Source organism: Belonocnema kinseyi, chromosome 8 (genome assembly GCF_010883055.1).
Source record: "Belonocnema kinseyi isolate 2016_QV_RU_SX_M_011 chromosome 8, B_treatae_v1, whole genome shotgun sequence".
Classification (NCBI taxonomy): domain Eukaryota; kingdom Metazoa; phylum Arthropoda; class Insecta; order Hymenoptera; family Cynipidae; genus Belonocnema; species Belonocnema kinseyi.
In genome coordinates this window covers 41,965,742-41,986,365 of record NC_046664.1, presented here as the reverse complement: position 1 = coordinate 41,986,365, position 20,624 = coordinate 41,965,742, and the positions used below count along the sequence as shown (strand labels likewise).

At 25.0% G+C, this 20,624-nt stretch overlaps 2 protein-coding genes across 2 annotated transcripts in view; one reads left to right on the top strand and one right to left on the bottom strand.

Annotated features, from left to right (window-relative positions):
- Positions 1–370: 370 nt before the first annotated feature.
- On the top strand, positions 371–7,160 carry LOC117178887 (protein dj-1beta-like). The gene is made up of 4 exons (XM_033370414.1): positions 371–461; positions 1,731–1,889; positions 6,739–6,931; positions 7,033–7,160. The coding sequence occupies exons 1-4, from the start codon at positions 375–377 to the stop codon at positions 7,158–7,160; spliced, it is 567 nt and encodes a 188-aa protein (XP_033226305.1). The 5' UTR covers positions 371–374.
- A 370-nt stretch (positions 7,161–7,530) lies between these two features.
- LOC117178287 (mediator of RNA polymerase II transcription subunit 24) overlaps positions 7,531–20,624 on the bottom strand; it is a 31,900-nt gene continuing 18,806 nt past the window's right edge. Inside the window, exons 7-10 of the mRNA XM_033369652.1 lie at positions 17,464–17,553; positions 17,076–17,366; positions 13,775–14,222; positions 7,531–7,726 (exon numbers count right to left, since the gene is read on the bottom strand). Of these exons, the coding sequence (XP_033225543.1) occupies positions 7,580–7,726; positions 13,775–14,222; positions 17,076–17,366; positions 17,464–17,553 (976 nt within the window). The 3' untranslated portion in view covers positions 7,531–7,579. The remainder of the gene's footprint in view (positions 7,727–13,774; positions 14,223–17,075; positions 17,367–17,463; positions 17,554–20,624) is intronic.

Genomic DNA, 20,624 nt, shown 5'->3' with positions numbered 1-20,624 from the left:
GTAATTAATTTATTTAAAAAACTGTAAAAAATAGATTTAAAAAAAATAATTCCAGTTGGTAAGTATGATTACAAGAATATTCCCAAATTTTCGAATCCTGCGTGCTTAAATATAATTAAAATACAGAATTTTTATATTTATCTTTAAAAAAATTAAGAAAGAAGAGTGATCAATAAAAAATCGAATGATCAAGCCTATTATCAAACGATATTTATTCTGTTATCAAGGTTTTTCTACTCGTGATAAAAGAAGAGATTATTTTGGATAAGATGATTTTAATCGACCCCCTCTTTATTTTTAGAATAGGTTAAAAGTGTTTAACTACGCATTTTAAAATTAGTCTTTCGAAGTTTTCTAGAAGTTACTGTTCAAAAATGTCGAAAACCGCGATTTTGGTTGTGGCTGAAGGTTCCGAAGAAATGGAAACTGTAATAACCTCCGACATTTTACGTCGTGCCGGGGTATGTTTATCAATTTCGGGTTCTTTGTATATATTAAAATAAACTTTTGTTCCTGATTCGTACCTCATATGAAATAATTTTACATGTTAGTAAAATTTCCAAAGAAGTGAAAAACAATCACTCGTTTATTCATAATTTTCACAATTTCACTTTTCATTTCGAGTTCTTTGGGTTCAAAAAACCGTTCATAATTTTAAAATCTTATTTTTTGACTGAAAAATAAAAAACAAAAAGCATTTTCACATTACTTTTCTACTATAAAAAATGTGTTTTCAATCCAAAACGACGAATTTTCAACAAAACACTTGATTTTTCGACCGAAAAATACGACTTTATCCAAATAGTTGAATTTTCAACCTTCAATAGTACATTTTCAGCCAAATTGTCGAATTTTTAATAAAAAAAGATTAGAATTCAATCAAAACCAGTTGAATTTTCAAGACAAAAAGACCAATTTTTTAGTAGACAGTTGAATTTTCATCCCGAAAAGTTGAATTATCAAGGAAAGAGAGGACTTTTCTGTTTTTTTAACATAAAATAGAAGTCAAACTTTGAGTTTAAAAATTAACTTTTAACAACAAAAGACGACAGAATTTTAACTAAATAGTTACATCCCGACCCACAAAGAAAAAACTTTCAACAAACAAAACATTAATTTTCTATGAAAAAAGACGAATTTTTAACAAAATACAATGAATAGTAAATAGTTAATTTTCCAACTTAGAAAGGATAAATTTCCAGATAAAAAATTAATTTTTAGCCAAAAAAAAAAAAAACAAAAGAATTTAAAATTTTTTAAAATTAATTCTCAACGAATCGATTTTTATTCAGACAATTGCATTTTCAATCAAAAAAACATAACATTTGGATCAAAAGAGATGAATTTGAAAAACAAAAAGGCGAATTCTCCAGAAAAAATTTGAATTTTCTACGAAAATAATAGAATTTTCAATCCAAAAAGATTACTTTTCAACAAAACAGTTTAAATGATTGCATTTCTAATTTGCAATACTGATACAAAAATAAAAATGATCAGCCATTATAAATTTGTCCAAAGTGTAAAATTGTATTATATTTTGCAAGGGTGAGATTTTGATGTTTAAAAAATTCATATTCTGAATTAATTATTATGCAAACATACACTTTGTATTTTCTAAAGCTTCTTTCGAAAAAAACTGAAAGTTTTTTAAAAATTTTTAACAAGTTATAATCCTGACAATTGTTTTTCCTTTTAATCCGAAATGATTTTAAAAAAAAATTAATTTATAGGTTCTCGTTACGATCGCTTGCATTGGCAACGATTCATTCATAAAGTGTGCTCACGGCGTAAAACTAGGCACAGATGCAAATCTCGCAAATGCAGTTCAAGGTACAAGTTACGACGCCGTCGTTTTACCCGGAGGTCCTGGATGGAAAAATTTGGCAGCCGTAAGTGTAAACTTTTCCCAGAAAAATTACACAATATTTCTGAAATAGAATCTTGCTATAAAAAAAATCCTATCTAAAAAAATGTTACCTAATACTTGAAGTTGTTTTACATCATAAAATTGAATAATTAAATCTGCAAATAATTCCTTTTAATTCCACAGTTAAACAGTTAAATTAAAACTTTAAAATTATCTACTAGATTATCGGAAATCGTATGCATGTTTTGTATCAGCGTTTTTAGCTGGAAATTAGAATTGTAAAAAACAATTTTAATACCGAATACCGAAATTTCGAGAATGCCTAAAAAATTCCAAAAAGATTTAAGTTTTGTTAGTTTCTTTCATCGAAAACTAGCATTTTTAAAGAAAACTCGTCAACGAGAGTATCAATTTTCAACAATTTCAGCTTATGTTAGCGTTGTACACCGAAGATGGATATTTTTATTAAAAAATTATTCGATTTCAAAAATTAAAATTTCTTCAACAATTTGTGTTTTTCGGGTTTTAGCTTTGTTTGTCGAAAATTCACATATTTAAACAAAAATCATAAGATTTTGAAGGTGTATATATTATTTTAAATTCGAGAATTTTGAAAAAGTTTAAGGTTTGTATGAATATTTTTCACAGAAAGTCGGATTATTAAAAAAAATTATATTTCGAAGAAGATTTACAATTATCTATGAAGTTGTTTTCTCGGTGTTTATTGGTATTTTTAATACAAAATTATTAGATTTCAAAGAAAATTTACAAATTTCAACAACTTTAAGTTACATATGTTGGGGTATTTTACCTGAAAATGGTATTTTAAAAAAATCATATTTAAATCAAATGATTATTGTTTAAAATAATAGTTAGAAGCTACAAATGTATTGTGTTTTTCGTCGGAAATTGACATTTTTATTTTAAAATCTTTAGATTTCAAAGAAGGTTGATAATTTTTTATAATTTTAGGTTACGTTAGCGTTTTATATCAAAAATTTATATTTTCCGACAAAAATAATAAGTTGAAGCAGATTGAAAATATTTTAACAATTTTGGATTATGTTAGTGTTTTTCATTGGAAATTGGTATTTTTCATTTTAAAAAATCCATTTATACGAAGATTCACACCTTTTTAACAATTTTAGGTTATGTTTGGGTTTTAAACCATTAATCGGTATTTTTAGTAAACATTCATTGGATTAAAAAATATAGATGTTAGTACAATAATCTAGCGGTTTTCGAAATAGATATCAGTGAAGAAATCCAATTTTAGAACAATTCACGGGCATATTAACATTTTTTACAGGAAATCGGTTATTTTAAACAAAAATCATTAGATTTGGAAGAAGATTTAGAATTCCGAAAAATTTTCTTGTTGAATTTTTTGTATTTTTTTCACCAAATTATTTGATTTCAAAGAATATTTACGACTTTTCAACAACTTTAGGTTACGTTGGTATGCTACATTAAAAATTGGTATTTCAAAATAAAAATCATAAGCTCTAAATCCAATGATTTTTGTTTAAAATAATAAAATTTAGAATGCTGAACAATTTCGGATTCTTTCAGTTATTTTCTTTGGAAATTGAAATTTTAGATTACGATAGAATTTTTTTAATCGAAAATTGGTATTATCCAACATAAATAATTATAATTTGAATAAGATTAAGAATCTCTGAACAATGTTGAATAATGTTAGTGCTTTTCATTTTTTAAATAAATCAATTTTTAACAGTTAAAAATTGAGGAATATTGCCATTCGAATTTGCAACGATTAAAAATTCAATTTTTTTCTATTTTCAAGCACTGAATTTTAAAAAAAAGGAAAATGAGAGAAAAATTGAAAATCGATGTTTCAATAATTAAACGTTTTGATAAAAATAATATTCAGCCAATGGAATCACAGGAAATCGGTTATTGCAAAAAATTGGTATTTTTTAACGAAAATGAATTCGGTTTATTTGTTTATATATTGAAAATAAATATTATTTATTAATTCTGAATTTAAGATATCAATTTTCATCCATTATCCAAAATATTGTCCTTCGTTTTCTATTATTCTAGATAATAGATACTATAAAATATAAAAATAGGTTATTAATATTAATTGAATTCTTTCTGAAAAAGACCTTCTTCTTTCGCTCAACTTAGGAATCGAACCACAGAAATTCCGATTGCTTTACGGAGACTTTCCCATTAAGCTACTAGAGAGATCAAGAGAAGAATCCTTGTTCATAAATACACTAAATGTACACTAAATATATTTACAGACTAGATGGAGCTGTGAATTAAAATTTTTTTTTTTTTTTTTAAATTAAATTTGTCTGACAAAAAATCCTTGAAAAATTGGATTAGACCCAGCTTGACCCAGGATCGCTCGACCTTTTTGAAGATCTACCAATTTTTTTGTCGACGAGAAACTGAGATAAAATTGATGAACCCACACAAAAAAAATCTCAGTTGGAAGGGCTCGGTTCTGAAAGTTGAACCTGGAGGACCTTTTTTCTGGTATAACTTAACGGAACTTATAATAAAAGGGATTTGGTTTAAAGTATTTAAAATTTTAAACTAACTAATTGCGGATACTTGTTAACAAATTAATTTTTACAACATTAATAATGCTAAGCTTGTATTAAATTTTATCATTGAAAATTCAAAGCTAATTAAACCTTCCAAACGGGAATTATCAAAAAAATTTAACTTTTAAATAAAAATAATTTTCAACTCGAGGCGATTCAAGTTTTAAAAATTCCAATTGTAAGCTTAGCAATTTCTTTATAAAAAATCAATGATCCCAAATAAATTGAAAGCATTCAAAATTCAAAAAAATTTTTTGTTAATTGTAAAATCTCTAAATATAATGATTTCAGATTAAAATTGCTAAAATAAAAAAATTTCAAAACGTTAAAAATTGTTATTACGATTTAAAAGATTTTAATTGATGCGATAATTTTATCTGAAATAAATAAAAAAGTAATTCTCCCTCATTTTTACCGTTGAAAATGTCGAAAAAATATATTATAAATAAAACTTTAAAATTTATATCTTAAAAAAACTGTTAATACAAAATAATGTTTAATACAAAGTATTGAAGTTTCAAAAATGTTTACTCCAGATCTTTAAAACCCAAAAGAATGAAAACTTTATTTAAAAATTAAAAAATATTTAGTCGTTAACAATTTAATTAAAAATGTTTTAACACTCACCCCCTTCAAAATGTTAAATTCAGAACTTAAAAAAGTAACCATTCGAAATTAAAGAAAATATTAAAGTTCTGGGGTATTAAATGCACATAAAAATACAATGATAATGTTGATTGATACTACTTTTTAAAGAATAAATTTTTCTAAGGTACATGATATAGCAATAAATACATCAGAGTAAATTTAATGAAAAAATAACATGAAAAAATAATTAAGTAAAATTTGTACTAAAATCACATCAATTGTTCAAATTATTTAGTAGAAAATGCATGTAGTATGTTAAAAATTCGCCCTTTTTGATATAAATTTATTTTAGTTGAAAATTCAACTATTTGAATAAAAGTTTGTTTCATTTAGTTGAAAATTATTTTGTTTAGTTATAAATTGGATTTTTTTATTTGAAAATAGTGTATTACGTGTAATTTTTTTCGAAATAGTAAAAAAAATAGTGTCATTGTTTCAAAAAAGTGTAAAATAGTTGAATAGTGTGGTGAGTGCGAGGCCTGTAGTTAGGAATTCAGTCACTGCTGGAAATTAGTAAAAATTTCTAATCATTCAAATTAAGGGCATGCGACACAGTGGGATTCCTACATTACCAACCTCTTTTTTCCATTGAACAAAATTTTTTTGTGAACCATAGAACTTTTTTGGTAAATGAAATATCGAACTCAAAATTTGAGGAGAGCATAAGAAGACTTTATTCTACGTTTATGTACTGCATTTAAATCGGAATTTAAAAAAAAAATTATTTCTGAAATTTTTTGCCAAATTTCGATTCAAATGCAGTACATAAACGTAGGATAATGTCTTCTAATGCTCTCCTGAAATTTTGAGTTCGATATTTGATTTACAAAAAAAGTTCTATGGTTCAAAAAAAAATTTTGTTCAATAGAAAAAAGAGATTGGTAATGTAGGAATTCCACTGTGTCGCATGCCCTTAAGAGTATTTCAAATTTGTTAGTTTTAAAGATTTCAAGTAATACATAACCTCTGTCAAGTATCTTTTCCGAGGAATTTTGATTGTAATTTATTTATTTTTTGTTTATCTGCTAGATTTGATAATTATAAACTATCTACGTCCGTTTAATAATTTTTATAAACTCTTAATATTCAAAAATTGGTTATGATGGATTTAAAAATGGATTGTTTTTAATATCATGACTATTATTTTAAATTAGTTTATTTTATTGGGATATAATTTTTTATGCAATTATAATAATTATAAAATTAAGATATATTTTTGATAAACTTAAATCTTAATTTAAAAATAAAACTTTAAATTATTCATAAACAAATTGTTTTTCAGTAAATTATTTTATTTTGTAATTTTCAATTTTACCGTGAATATTCCAATTTTTGTAAGAAGTGTTCAATGTAATGAAGGGTCTCGAGTTTAAGGGTTCTAAGGGGACATTAAGAAATTCTGTTATTCTCTGATGATACTACAGATTCCTCGACAATTTTGACTTTTAACCCCTGGCATAATAATGCGTGTATTTCTAAAAAAGGATTCTGCTCTCGATTTCTCTAGTAGCTTAATGGGAACACATCCGACCAGAAATTGGAAGCTCTGCAGTTCGAATCCCAGGGGAGCGAAAGGCGATGACAATACAGATTCCTTTACTAATATTAATTTTATATTTAAAAAAAAAAACCTTATTTCAGTCAGCGGAAGTTGGAAGCTTGCTTAAGGACCAGGAATCCAGAAACGGGGTAATCGCTGCAATTTGCGCTGCTCCTGTTGTCTTGAAATCCCACGGAATTGCCCTAGGCAAGGAAGTCACTTCCGTCCCCCTCCATAAGGATAAATTGACGAGCGACTACAAATACGTCGAAGGACAGCAAGTCGTAACCGACGGTACGATATTTCTTTTATTTATTATCGTAACACTTGTTTGTTTTTTGTGAACTAAAAAAAAACAACGTATGAAATTTGCTAATCTTTAAACAAATTTTCAGGAAATCTCATCACAAGTAGAGGTCCAGCAACCACCTTTGCTTTCGGATTAACTATTGCTGAAAAGCTGGTTGGCAAGGAAGCAGCACTCAAGGTTGCCGCAGCCACACTTTACGAGGGATACAACTAAAGTCTTAAAAAAATATTGTTAAATGAAAACAAATAAAATTACTTAAAAAGTTACTTGAGATTGTGTATTCTACTTCAAAATAGAGACATTGACGTCTCCAATGAAAAGAAACGAAAGGCATCATTTGTCAAATACTGAAAAATATTTATTTTTCAATAGTACTCATCATAAATTCATAAATTAAATCAGGGATCAAGTAATAGACGAAAGGTCTAATTTAATCTTTAGAAGGCCTTTCTTAACAAAAACTCAATTTTATGTCAGTTTATTAGTAGGAAGAAATTAAAACGCCACCCAGATTTTCGGCAATCTAAAGATTAAATTGACTTGGATAAAATTCATTAAAAAAAAAGGATTATATACATTGTACAACTAATAACGTATTACTTGTACTAGTCAGAAACAAGATGTTCCTGCGTTCATTTCGCGGGCTTCAAATTGATATTCCGCAACATGCACAGATCACGTGCAGTTCCTTTTCGTCCCATTGCTGTTTGAATGTCGTACAACCTCAAGAGCAGGTCGGTTGTAAAACATTCTGGCAGTGCTTTAAGAAGACAAGGCACCTAGAAAATCAGAATAACGTTTCATTCTCTTTTAATTAATGCTCCATGTTTGACCGGTTAAACGTTCAAGCAATTCGAATAATTACTATGTTTAACCAATTAGATATTTAACCCGTAGAAAAATTAATTGGGTTAAATTTTCCATCGTTTTGAACTTCTATTTTTATTTTAAATAACTTCACACAGGAAACTTACATAAGAAAAAGTAAAAGAAACAACATTTTTCAACTATATCGATAACAGACTTCACAGGTCAAAATTCACTTAAAACAGGGAAAATAAGAAATTTTTCAAGAAAATAGGGGACTAATTTCTTTAAAATGAAATTAATGTGGGTAATATATTAAGTTCAATTTTAAACGCTTTAAATTACTTAATTTTTCAGTAAGAATATTGTACTTTCAACAAAATAGATCAATTTTTAACCAAATAGTTCAATCTTCAACTAGAAAGATGAATTTTCAATAAGAATATAAATTTCATAACAAAAAATCTAATTTTTAACAAAATACATCAATTTTCTACTAAAAAAGATTATTTTTCAACAAAAATCAAATAGCTAATTAAATTTTCAGTTTAAAAAATTAATTTTTAACAAACCAAATTCAAACAAAACAATTTTTCAACAAAATAGTAAAATTCTCAACGAAAAACTAATTAATTATAATCAAACAGTTCCAATTATGACAAAAAAGGTTAAATTTCGATCCAAAGAGATGAATTTTCAACTAGAAAAAATAAAATTTTTCACCAAAACCTAAAATTATCAGTAACTAAAATTATGAATCTTCAAACAAAACAATTAATTTTGATAGAAAAATGTAATAGTTGATATTTCTAGCTATTTGAAAACATTTTCAATTTAAAAAAGTTGAAATAAAAAACAAGACGAATTTTCATCTAAATACTTACATCCTCAAATAAAAACAGATTAATTTTCAACTCCGAAAGACGAATTTTCAACAAAATAGATTAATTTTCAAACAAAAAGGATAATTTTAAAATAGAATTGTTAAATGTTTAGCAAAAGAATTCAATTTGCAACCAAACCGTTGTCTTTTTAAACGAAAAAGATCAAATTTTTACCCAAAGAGATGAATTTTTAACAAAAGAGTAGAATCTTCAAAACAAAAACATGAATTTTCAATCAGTAGTTCAATTTTTGACGAAAATAGTTGGAATTTCAACTACAAAAAATAAATTTTCTACCAAAACTGGAATAGTTAAATTTTCAGTAGTAAACTTTAATTTTCAACGAAAAAAAATAACTAATTTTCAACAAAATAGTTTAATTCTCAACCGAAAAAGATTAATTTACATACAGTTTCATTTTTTACCAATAAAAATGAAACTATTTGCAACCAAGATAAACATTCAACTAAAATTATGAGTCCTCATCATTTTTTTTTGTCAAACTTTTTTTTTCTTTTCAACATTGAATTACTTCATTGAAAATTATGTTTTCTAGTTAAAAATTGTTTTAAATGAAAATTTAACTCGTAGATGTTTGGTTCAAAATTTATCTTCGAAAGTAAAAAATCGCAATTATTTGGTTAAAAATTATTCTCTTTTGGTTGAGGATTTAAATAATTTTGTTGAAAATTCATTTTTATGGCTGAATTCAACTATTTTTCGTATAAAATTAAAATCCTTTTTAGTTGAAATATCAAATGTAACATTTTTTGTCGAGAATTCATAATTTTTTATTGAAAATTCAAATAGTTAGTTGGAAGTTGCAAAAAGGTGAATAGGTGACATTTTTTTCTAAAATAGGTGACAAATCGGCGATAAACAAATGTTAAATAAGACAAACAAGTTGTAATTTGTTGTAAACCGACAGACGCCCAGAAGTTTTTTTCCACTGAGAACTAATTTTCCATTTAAAAACAAAATGAAAACAATTTTTTTACAAAACCATTTAATTGTTTACAACATAGTTAAATCCTTTACCAAATTGATGATTATTTAAACAAAAAAGATGAATAGTCTGCATTTTTAAACCATAAAGTTCCATTTTTAACCAAAAAATTAAGCAGATGAATTTCTACTAAGAAAAATTAATTTTAAATTAAAACAACGATAAAAACGAATTGTCTACAAAAAAGTTTAATTTTATACCAATTTTTTTCATTTTCAACAAAATAGTTTCATCCTTAATCAAAATAGACAAATCTTCAACTCAGACGTTAAATTTTTAAACAAAAATAGTTGAAATTTCTACCAAAAAGTGAATTTTCTACCAAGAAAAAATTTTCAGTCAAGAATGAAAAATAATGTTAAGCAAATTATTGAATTTTCAACAAAAAATGTTATAACTGATATTCCCACAACAAAACTTTAATAAAAAATAAAAAAAATGATTTGACCAAACAGTATATATTTTGAACATGACTAGATTTTTACAAAAAAAAAGTTGATTTTCTACCAAAAAAGACGAATTCTGAACAAAAAAAAAACATAATTTTTTAACCAAAATGTTGCATTTTTAACCAAAAAAGTGGTATTTCTAGCCACAAATGGAGTAGATCAATTTTCATTCCGAATGAATTTTCAATAAAAACAAAAACGAATTTTTTACAAAACAGTTTAATTTTATATCAATTTGTTGGATTGTCAAGCTAAAAAGCCTAATTCTCTATCAAACAATTTAATTTAAAATACAAGAACATGAAATAATAAAAAAACAAAACAAAAACTTGTTTACAACCAAAGAAATTTTTAATTCAATTTTTCAAACCAAAAAAAAAACGAACTTTCAACTAAAATTATGAATCTTTAACGAAAAAAATGAAATTTAAACAAATTCATTCAACTTTCAACCAAGGAATGGAATTTTTATTGAATATTTTTTTTGGTTCAAAATTCTACTTTTTGGTTACAATTTCTACTATTTAGTTAAAGATTTAACTATTTTATTGAAAATTAAAGTCTTTTGTTAAAAAGTAATCGTTTTTGGACGAAAAATGAGATTGTTTGGCAGAAAATTCATTTCTTTTGTATTGAAAATTAATATTTTTTGGTTGAACATTCATCTTTTTTGATTGAAAAAGTCATCGTTTCTGGTCGAAAATTTATACTTTTGTAGAAAATTCATATTTTTTTGTTGAAAATTTATCTGTCGGTCGACAAATCTTTTTTTTAGCTGTTGATAATTTACCTTTTATATATAAAAATTCTTTGAAAGTTTATTTATTTTATTGAAAATTGAACTAGGTTCTTAAAATTTCACCTTTTTTAGTTTAAAATTAACCTCTTGGTTCAAAAAATCTATTTCGATTGAAAGTTAGTTCTTTTTATTAAAAACAAAAAAAAAGGATTATATTTCTTTTTCAGAATTAATCAGAATTCAACTATTTTGTTAAAAAGTCATATTTTTTGTCGAATATTGATATTTTTCGGATTAAAAATTCTCTTTTACTTTAAAAATCGTATTTTTGAGTGGAAAATTCAACTATTTGCTAAAAAAAAATCACAATTTGGCTAAAAATTCATCTCTTGGTTCAAAATTCTACTATTGGGTTGAAAATTTAACTGTTTTGTTTAAAAGTCATCTTCTATGGTTAAAAATTGATCTTTTTTATTGAAAGCTAATTATTTTTATTTAAAAAAAATTATATTTTTATTTTCTAATGAATCTAAATTCAACTACTTTCTTAAAAAGTAATCTTTTTTTATCAAAGTTTCAACTGATTTATTAAATAGTTGTATTTTTGGATAGAAAATGAATCTTTTTGGTGTAAAAATCCTCATTTGTTAGAAAAGTCATATTTTTTAGTAGAAAATTCGTCTTCCTTGCTTCAAAATTAAACTGGCTGGTAAAATATTTATCTTTTCAAATAAAAAATTTAAGATTAAGTTTGTGTGCAATTTGTAATTTTGAATAAAATTGTACTTTTTCAACTGAAAAATAGTGACAAAAGATAAGACACCCCAAAAATTGGAGAAAAAGGTGACAAATTCCTAAAATAGGTGACAAAAGGTGACACTCTGTGATGACTGGGTTGATGATTCATCATTTTATTTGAAAAAACTTTTTTTTTCTTCAAAATTTAATTGTTTTGTTGAAAATTAATTGTTTTAACTGAAAATTTAACTCGTGCATGTTTGGTTCAAAAAATTTTTCTTTTTAAGTTCAAAATTCAAATATTTGGTCCAAAATTCCTGTATTTTATTGAAAATTCGAATTTTCGGAAGTATATTTAAGATTCTTGTTGACTGATTCCTCTTTTGGTTAAAAAATCCTTAAAAAATTTAAATAATTGGTTGAAAAATCCTATACTTTGTTAAAAATTCACCAATTTTAGTAGAAAATTGATCTTTTTGGTTAAAAATGAGTTTTTCTTATTTAGAATTTACATTTTTAACTGAACATTTAACTCTTCCATGTTTTGTCTAAAACGTATCTCTTTTGATAAAAATTGAATCTTCTTGGTAGAAAATTATACTATTTTGTTAAAAATTTAATTTGATTTTACCAAAAATAAAGTTTTTTACCGGAAATTTAATTATTCGTCGTCTTTTTTGTCGAAAAGTACTCTCATTAGTTGAAACTTTACCTTTTTGGTTAAAAATTAATTTCTTTGGTTACAAATTTAACTATTTTGTGGAAAATTCCTTTCTTTTTTTGGTTGAAAATTCATTTTACCAACTGAAAATCTAACTATTTTATTATTTGTAGGAAGTTTATTTTTTAGTTGAAAATTCATATATTTGGTTGCAAATACATTTTTTTAGTTAAAGATTCATCATTTTAGTTAAAAATGAACTTTAACTATTCGATTTGTAGTTAAAAATTCACCTATCTTGATAGAAATGTAATCGTTTTCGTCAGAAAATGATCTGTTTTGTACAAAATTTAACTATTCTATTTTTTGTTGAGAATTTCTTTCTTTCTTTGAAAAAAAATTGGGTTAAAAATTCACCTTTTGGGTTGAAGATTCCACTATTTTGTCAAAAAATCATATTTTTGGTTGAAAATTCGTCACTGTGATTAAAAATTAATTTCTTTAACTGAAAATACGTTTCTTTTTAGTTGAAAATTAATTTTTTAAACTGAAGATGTAACCATTCTGTTTTTGCTTCAAAATTTATAGTTTTAGTTGAACATTTATATATTTTATTGAGACTGTATCTTTTTTGGTAGAAAATTCATCCTTTGGGTTTAAAAATGAACTATTTTGCTGAGAATTTTTTCTTAAAAATTGAAAAAAAAGAATTAAAGAAATTATTTTTAGTTGAAAATTAATTTTTTTTACCTGAAGATGTTACCATTTTATTTTTGCTTGAAACTTATATTTTTAGTTAAAAATTAATTAATTTGACTGAAAAATCGTTTGTTTTCGTTTGTTTAAAATTGACGTTTTTAACTGCAAATTGAACTATTCTAGTTTTGCTTTGTAAATTTATCTTTGTTAATGCGCCTTTTGGGTTTAAAATTGAATTATTTTGCTGTCATTTTTTTTTGGTTTGGAAATTGTTTTCACTGAAAATTTAACTCTTCCATTTTTGGTTGGAAAATCTTTTTTTTTTGTATGAAAAAAAAACTATTTTGTTGAAAATTGTGTTTTTTTTTTGTTTTTTTCAACATTTATTTTTCTAACAAAATTCAATTAACTATTTGGTTAAAAAAATCATATTTTTGGATGAATATTCATAATTTTAGTTACAAAATTCATTATTCGTTTAAACACTAATTTACTTTTTATTTAGCTTGAAAACACAACTAAAAAGTGTCTAAAGAAGAATTTGGAAATTGGGATATTGTAGCAACCCTGAATAAGGTATTTTTTATGAGAATAATATATTTTCCATTATTGTGACTTATTTTATCAATTAAGTTTAATGCCCTTTCAAAATTGAACCATTAAATTTTCACGCGAAATTTAAATACTATAATTATTATTCATAAAATAGAAAATACGACTTTTTAAATCCTAATTCAAAATACTCGTGAATTCTCATTAAATTCTTAAAGCAAATAAAAGTCGAGCTCAATTTAGAAAACAAAAAACTACCTATTTAAGCACAAATTAAGAATCTTAAACTTACCAATTCTGGGTTCAATCCTTCTAGAACGACTCGCGTCCGATCTTTTCCACATTGCACCATAAATCGCAGAAACTGTAGAATAAAATGAGTTTGTTGCGACACTTCGCCGTTTCTTCCAGCCAGATACGTGAAATTATTGAAGAGTGTCTTCAAAGCTCCAAGGAGTGGATCCCTCAAAACGATGAGTTTTTGTCCGTTAGTTGGACCTTGAGATTGCGGAGAATTCGATCCAAACATTGGATTTGAATCTCCGGCATCGTTCAGTCTTAAAATTTTATTCGCGGGAACACCGAGTGCGTCCAATTCTTCCGCGTCTAAATCTCGTCGGGTTCGTTTTCTACTATTTCCGTGCTGAGGACTCGTATTGTTATATTCGAGAGTAGAAAAGATACAGTAAACGCACAACTTTGCTAAAATAGACGATTGGGGTTCAACTAGTTCCTCGCTTCTAAAAAAAATAAATTTTTATTAAATTTAAATCCACATGTCCAATTTGTAAAAACTACGTCACGTTGAAATCTTGAACAAATGAAAATTAATTTAAAAGAATTCCTCCTTTTTCTCCGGTTTTTAAGAAGCTTCCCTTTGTTTTTTTTTTTTTTAGTTTTTCTACTTAAATATGAACTGAATCAATAGAATCCAATAAGAAAATCCAAGTATTTTCCACTCAAATTAAATTATTTTTAATACAAAGGACTACTATTGTATTTTGGTTGAAAAAACCTTTTTTTAACCTGAAAATTGAACTATTTTATATCTATTGAAAATTGATCATTTTTAGTTGAAAATTCGCCAACTACATTTGATCGAGGTGTTATATATTTTGTTAAAAATTCTCTTTTTTTTTATCTGAAAACTTTACTATTCCATTATTGGTTGAAAATGTATGTATTTTGTTGAAAATTCATCTTTTTTGGTACAAAATTAATCTTTTTCATTAAAAATTCAATTATTTGGTTAAAAGTATAAATACATTTCGAAAAAAAATTCATTTTTAAATTTAAAGATTCACCTCTTTGTTAAAAATATAACGGTTTTGTTAAAAATTCATTTTTATGTGGCTGAAAATAAATTTTTTCAACTACAAACTAATTCATTTTTTGTTGAAAATTGATCGTGTTTACGTAAATAGACAACTATTTGGAGGAAAATTAAGTTTTTGGTCGAAAATTAATATTTTCGGACAGAAAATTAATCTGTTTTTTAGGGAATTTGCCTTTTTGATGTTGAAATTCATCTCTTTTGGTAGAATTTTTTTGTTGGTTAAAAATCAATCTGTTTTAGTTGAAAATTCAACAATTCGTTTGAAAATTTAACTATTTTGTTAAAAAATTTATTTATTTCACATTAATTTTTTTAACTGATAATTTACCTATTCCATTATTGGTTGAAAATGGCCCGTTTAAATTTAACTTGCATCAATTTAGATGAAAAATGAAAATATATGCATTTTGTTGTAAATTCGTCTTTTTGTTACAAAATTGATATTCTTGATTGACAATCCAATTATTTGGTTGAAAGTTGAATTGCTTTGTGAAAAATTCATTTTTTAATTTAAAGATGTATTTCTTTGGTCAAAAATATAACTGTTTTGTTAAAAATTCATTTTTTTCTTGGTAAAAATTAATTTTTTCAACTACAAACTTACATTTTTGGTTGAAAATTGATCTTGTTTACGTAAATAGACAACTATTTGATTAAATATGAATTTTTTTGTTAAAAATAAAATTGATTTGTAAAAGATTTGTCTTTTGGGTTTAAGAATTCAATTTTTTTATTGGAAAATTTATCTTTCTGGTTTAAAAATTCGATTTTATTCGTAAAAAAATTCAATTCTTTGGTTGAAAATTAAGAAGTCTTTGGTTGAAAATTAAGAAGTCTTTGGAAGAAAATTAAGTTTTTGGTAGAAAATTAATATTTTCGGACACAAAATTAATCTGTTTTCTAGGGAATTTGCCTCTTTGATTTTGAAATTCATCTCTTTCGGTCGGAAATCAATTTTTTTAACCGTAAATTTAACTATCCCAATTTTTATTGAAAATTTCAAAGTTTTGTAGAAAATTTATCTTTTTCACTTGAAAATTAAACTGATTTGTTGAAAATTAAGTTTTTAGTAGAGAACTCTTACTTCCGGTGTAAAATTCCACTGTTTTCTGGCGGATTTGCCTATTTGGTTTTGAAATTTATCACTTTTGGTTAGAATATCTACTATATATGATATTTTTCGTTGAGAATTAATTTTTTTAAATTAAAAATTCAACTACTTCGATAAGAGATAAACTTATTTGTTAAAATTTTTGTTGAGTTTCAATATTTTAGCTGACAAATCATCTATTATTTTGAAAATGCAACTATTTTGTTTAAAATTATATTATTTTGTAGAAAATTAAACTAATTTATTGAATATTTGTCTTTCTATATAAAAAAAAAACCTCGTACTGTCGGATTGATAATTCTACTGTCTTTTAAAAATTAATCTTTTTGGCTTGAAAATGAAACTGTTTTTGGTTGAAGTGTAATTTTTTATGTTTGAAAATTCGAACACTTGGTTAAAAATTCATATTTAAATGTTGAAAATTAATCCCTTTTGCTTTAAAGTTCAACTATTTGAGTGTAAATGCAATTGTTAAGTTGATCATTATTTTTTTGTTTATTCAAAATGTAAACATTGGGTAAAAAAGTCATCTTTGTAGGTCGAAAATTCATCTATGTGATTACAAATTCAACTATTTTGGGAAAAATTTAATTATTCTGTTGTAAATTCAATACCTTCTTAAAAATTTATCTTTATGCTCGAAAAATCAATTACTTTGTTGAAAATTCGCATTCTTAGATTGAAAAGCCGTCTATCTTGGATTCAAAATTCATTTCTTATTTGGAATAAAAATTGAAAAATTTTTATATAAAAGTGTTCAGTTGAAAATTCAGCAGTCTTCTAAAGAAAATCGTCTTTTTGGTTGAAAATTCGTCTTTGAATATTGAAAATTTAACCATTAGACTAAAAATTAATTTATGTTATTCTAAAGTTAAACTATTTCAGCTTAAAAACTCAACTCTTTTGTTGAAAATTCATCACCTTTGGTAGAAAATGAATTTTTTGTGGTTAAGAATTCAACTTTTTTTTGCTGAAAATGAAATAAATTTCGAGTTTAAATCTTAAGCAATTCATATTGAATTCAATATGGTGCCTATACAATAATTTCCCCTCTTCTAAGAGCATTTTGGGCTGAAAAACAAAAGTGCGACGTAGTTTTTGAACGACCCCTTACTGAATGTAAACTTTAAAGAATTTTCTACTTACTGCAATGCATTGTACAAATATTGCGGTACAACATTATTCAAAAGATCCAATGTACAGTTTTCTATATCAAAATGAAAGATGGAGAAAGTCAGATCAACGGCTCGATCCAATTCTTCCTGATATTTGTACTTTAGTGTTGCTTTCGCCAAATTAGAAACAAACCAGAGGGAACCGCCGGTATTTAATAAGGCATGAAGACCTTCTGCTGCTTGAATATTTATCCAACCTCGGTGGTGAATCATCTGCCATATCGATTCCAACTGTTCCAATATCGGTTGACGAGATATAAGGCTAAATATTTTAATCAGATATAAGTATAATTACAATTGTTAAAAAAAATTAATGTCTAGATCTGATTTCAATATTTTGTGATTATTATCATTATTACCTGTGAGAGACGGCAAGCACTTTCTTGAATTGAGTTGGTGGACGAACGTCATATTGCATCTTCCGTATAATTTGAAACATTAAGGCAGACCTGAAACCGCAAAACTTCCTGTAATTTGAAAATATTTTGAACGTATATGTATAACTTCAAAAAATTATTAAAAATACGTTTACATATTTTTTTCATTTGATACAAAACTTTAAATAAGTTAATCTTCAAAATTGCAAGTGGTGGTTTAATACTTTCAACTGAGGTTTACATACTACAACTAGGTATATTTCTTAGTACTAAATAGAATAGGAACAGATTACAAAATTTTCATAATTAATAATGTTTCATTTTTTATCGTTAAAATATAAATTTCTCCATTTTAGAGGTTTTAAATTTTTAATTGTTTAGTTTCTAAGGCTTCACTGATTTTAAGGATTTCAAAAGATTATAAAAAGTTTCAGTCTTCAGAAGTATTTCAAAAAAATTTCTCAAAGGTGTAAAAAATTTCAAATTATTTAAAATGACATCACAAAGATTATAAGGATTGCAGAAATATTTTTAAATATTTCAGGCAGATTTCATGAGTTCAAAGATTTCAAGTTTTAAAGGATTTCACAAAAACTTTAAAATTTCAAACGGTTTAACTTCGTACACATAACAAAGTTCTTTAGGTTTGAACTACTTTAAAAGGTTGAATCTGCTTTCCTAAAAATTAAATTTTTTTGTTCAAATTTCGTTATTTTATTCGAAAATTGAGCCTTTCGTATCGAATAAGGGCAGGTAAAATTATTTTACTGGGAGTAAGAAGAGACCTACAAGTTTTGAAATACATGTGCGAATTTTAATTTTGTAAGGCTATATCCACGTGTCAAATTACCTTTTTTAGTTTTCTATTTAAAGCCAAAAAACTGAATGGCGTAAGCAAAAATTATTTAATCAATTTTTTAATTTCTCTTCTTTTATTAGTCGAACGGCATTCCGAAGCGCATTCCATAAAAATTGTATTAACAAAACTCCAAAAACTGACTGACATAGCACGAGCTGAAGTGAAAACCCAATGAAAATCGATTTTTCCAAAAAAGTCCGTTTTTTGCCCTTACATATAAAACTAATAAAGCTACAACTTTTTCCTGGAGAAAAAAATGCGCAATTAAATTTTACATATAGACAGCCTTCAAAAATTAAAATTACAAAATGTTTTTGAAAGCCTCCAGAAGTCTTCCGAATCACAGCGAAATAATTTCATATGCCCTTATTCGATGCGGCAGGTCAATTAATCTCTTTTTGAAAACATTTAATCTTTATTCTCTCAAAATGCAACTGATGGAAAATTAAACTTCTTTGTTTAGATTCATTTTTTATTTTAGTTAATGTATTAACTATTCCATTTTTCGTTGAGAATTCGGCCTTTATGTTTGAAAATTGAAAAATGTATTTAAAATTTGAATCGCTATCATAAAAATGATTTTTTTTTGCTTGAAAATTCATCTTTATAAATTTAAAATTCAACTAGTTAAAAATTAAACTTTTTTGTTTGATGATTCAACTACTTTGTTGAAACTTGATAATTTTTGAATTAATTCAACTCTTATTGATTTTAAAAAAATCTTTTTATTTGATATATCAAATATTTGATTTTTCGTTGAGAATTCATGTTCCTTGTCTAAAAATTACAACATTTTGTTAAAAGTTCAATTGCTTTTTTAAAAATTAATTTTTTTGGTTGAAAATTTGTAATTTTAGTTGAAAATTTATCTCTTGGTTCAAAATGCAAATAGTTGAAAGTGAATCTTTTTTGTTCGAAGATTCAACTACTTTGTTGAAAATTGATATTTTTTTAATGAATTCAACTCTTTTTTATTTAAAATAAAAATCTTTCTATTTGATATATCAAATATTAGATTTTTCGATGAGAATTCATCTTTTTTGCTTGAATCTTACAACATTTTGTTAAAAGTTCAATTGCTTTGTTAAAAATTAATTCTTTTTTGTTCGAAGATTCAATTACTTTGTTGAATATTGGTGATTTGAATTTTTAGTTTTTGATGAATTAAACTCTTTTTGATTTAAAATAAAAACATTTTTAGTTTAAATATCAAAGCTAAAACCTATTTCGTTGAGAATTCATTTTTGTTGATTAAAAAAAAAATGATTAAAAGCTAAACTTCTTTTTTAAAAATTAATTTTGTTGGTCGGAAATTAATCTTTTTTGTTCGAGGATTCAACTATTTTGTTAAGAATTGCAATTTTTTTAAATTAATTCAACTCTAAATATTTTTATTTGATATATGAACTGTTTAATTTCTCGTTGAGAATTCACCTTCTTTGGTTGAAAATTCGTAATTACAGCTGAAAATTCATTTTTATTAATTCAAGATGCAACTAGTTGAAAATTCATCATTTTTGTTCGAGGATTAAACTATTTTGTAGAAAAATTATATTTTTGTAATTAATTCAACTTTTTTTTAAATTTAAAATTAACATTTTTTTTGTTGAAAATGACAAAATTATGTTAAAATTTGAACTGCTTTCTTAAAATTTAATTTTTTTGGTATAAAATTCATAATTCTATTTGAAAATTCATCTCTATTAATTCGAAATGCAACTGGTTGAAGATTGATATTTTTTAAATGATTCCAGCTCTATTTTATATAAAATAAAAATAGTTTTTAGTTGAACTATCAAAGCTGTAAAATGTTTCGTTGAGAATTCATATTTTTTGACTGACAATTAAACAACTTGGTTAACAATTGAAATGCTTTCTTGAAAATTAATTTGTTTGGTTAAAATTTCGCTAATTTATTGAAAATTCATCTCTATAGGAAAACATTGTTCATCTTTATAGATTCAAAATGCAAGGTTAAAAATTAATCTACTTTGTATGATTATTTACCTATTTTGCTTAAAATTGGTATTTTTCGGATGTATTCAACTCTCTTTCATTTAAAATAAAAATATTTTTTACATACAACACCTACTATAACAGTTTTCGTTCAAAACTCATCTTTTCTTGGTTAAAAATTCAATTATTTGGTTGAAAATTAACATTTCTTTTTTGAAATTGTGATATACGAGGGTAGTTTAATAAGTCCTTAGAATGACCAACATATGGCGCGCGAATCGCTCCAAATCATCTGTTTTCAGTCAGCACCACTCCCGACTAGATATAT

Coding starts and splice junctions, on each gene's coding strand:
- LOC117178887 (XM_033370414.1), top strand. CDS start 375: ATGTCGAAAACCGCGATTTTGGTTGTGGCTGAAGGTTCCGAAGAAATG. Junction 1,890..6,738: donor GATGGAAAAATTTGGCAGCC/GTAAGTGTAAAC, acceptor ACCTTATTTCAG/TCAGCGGAAGTTGGAAGCTT. Junction 6,932..7,032: donor ACAGCAAGTCGTAACCGACG/GTACGATATTTC, acceptor ACAAATTTTCAG/GAAATCTCATCACAAGTAGA.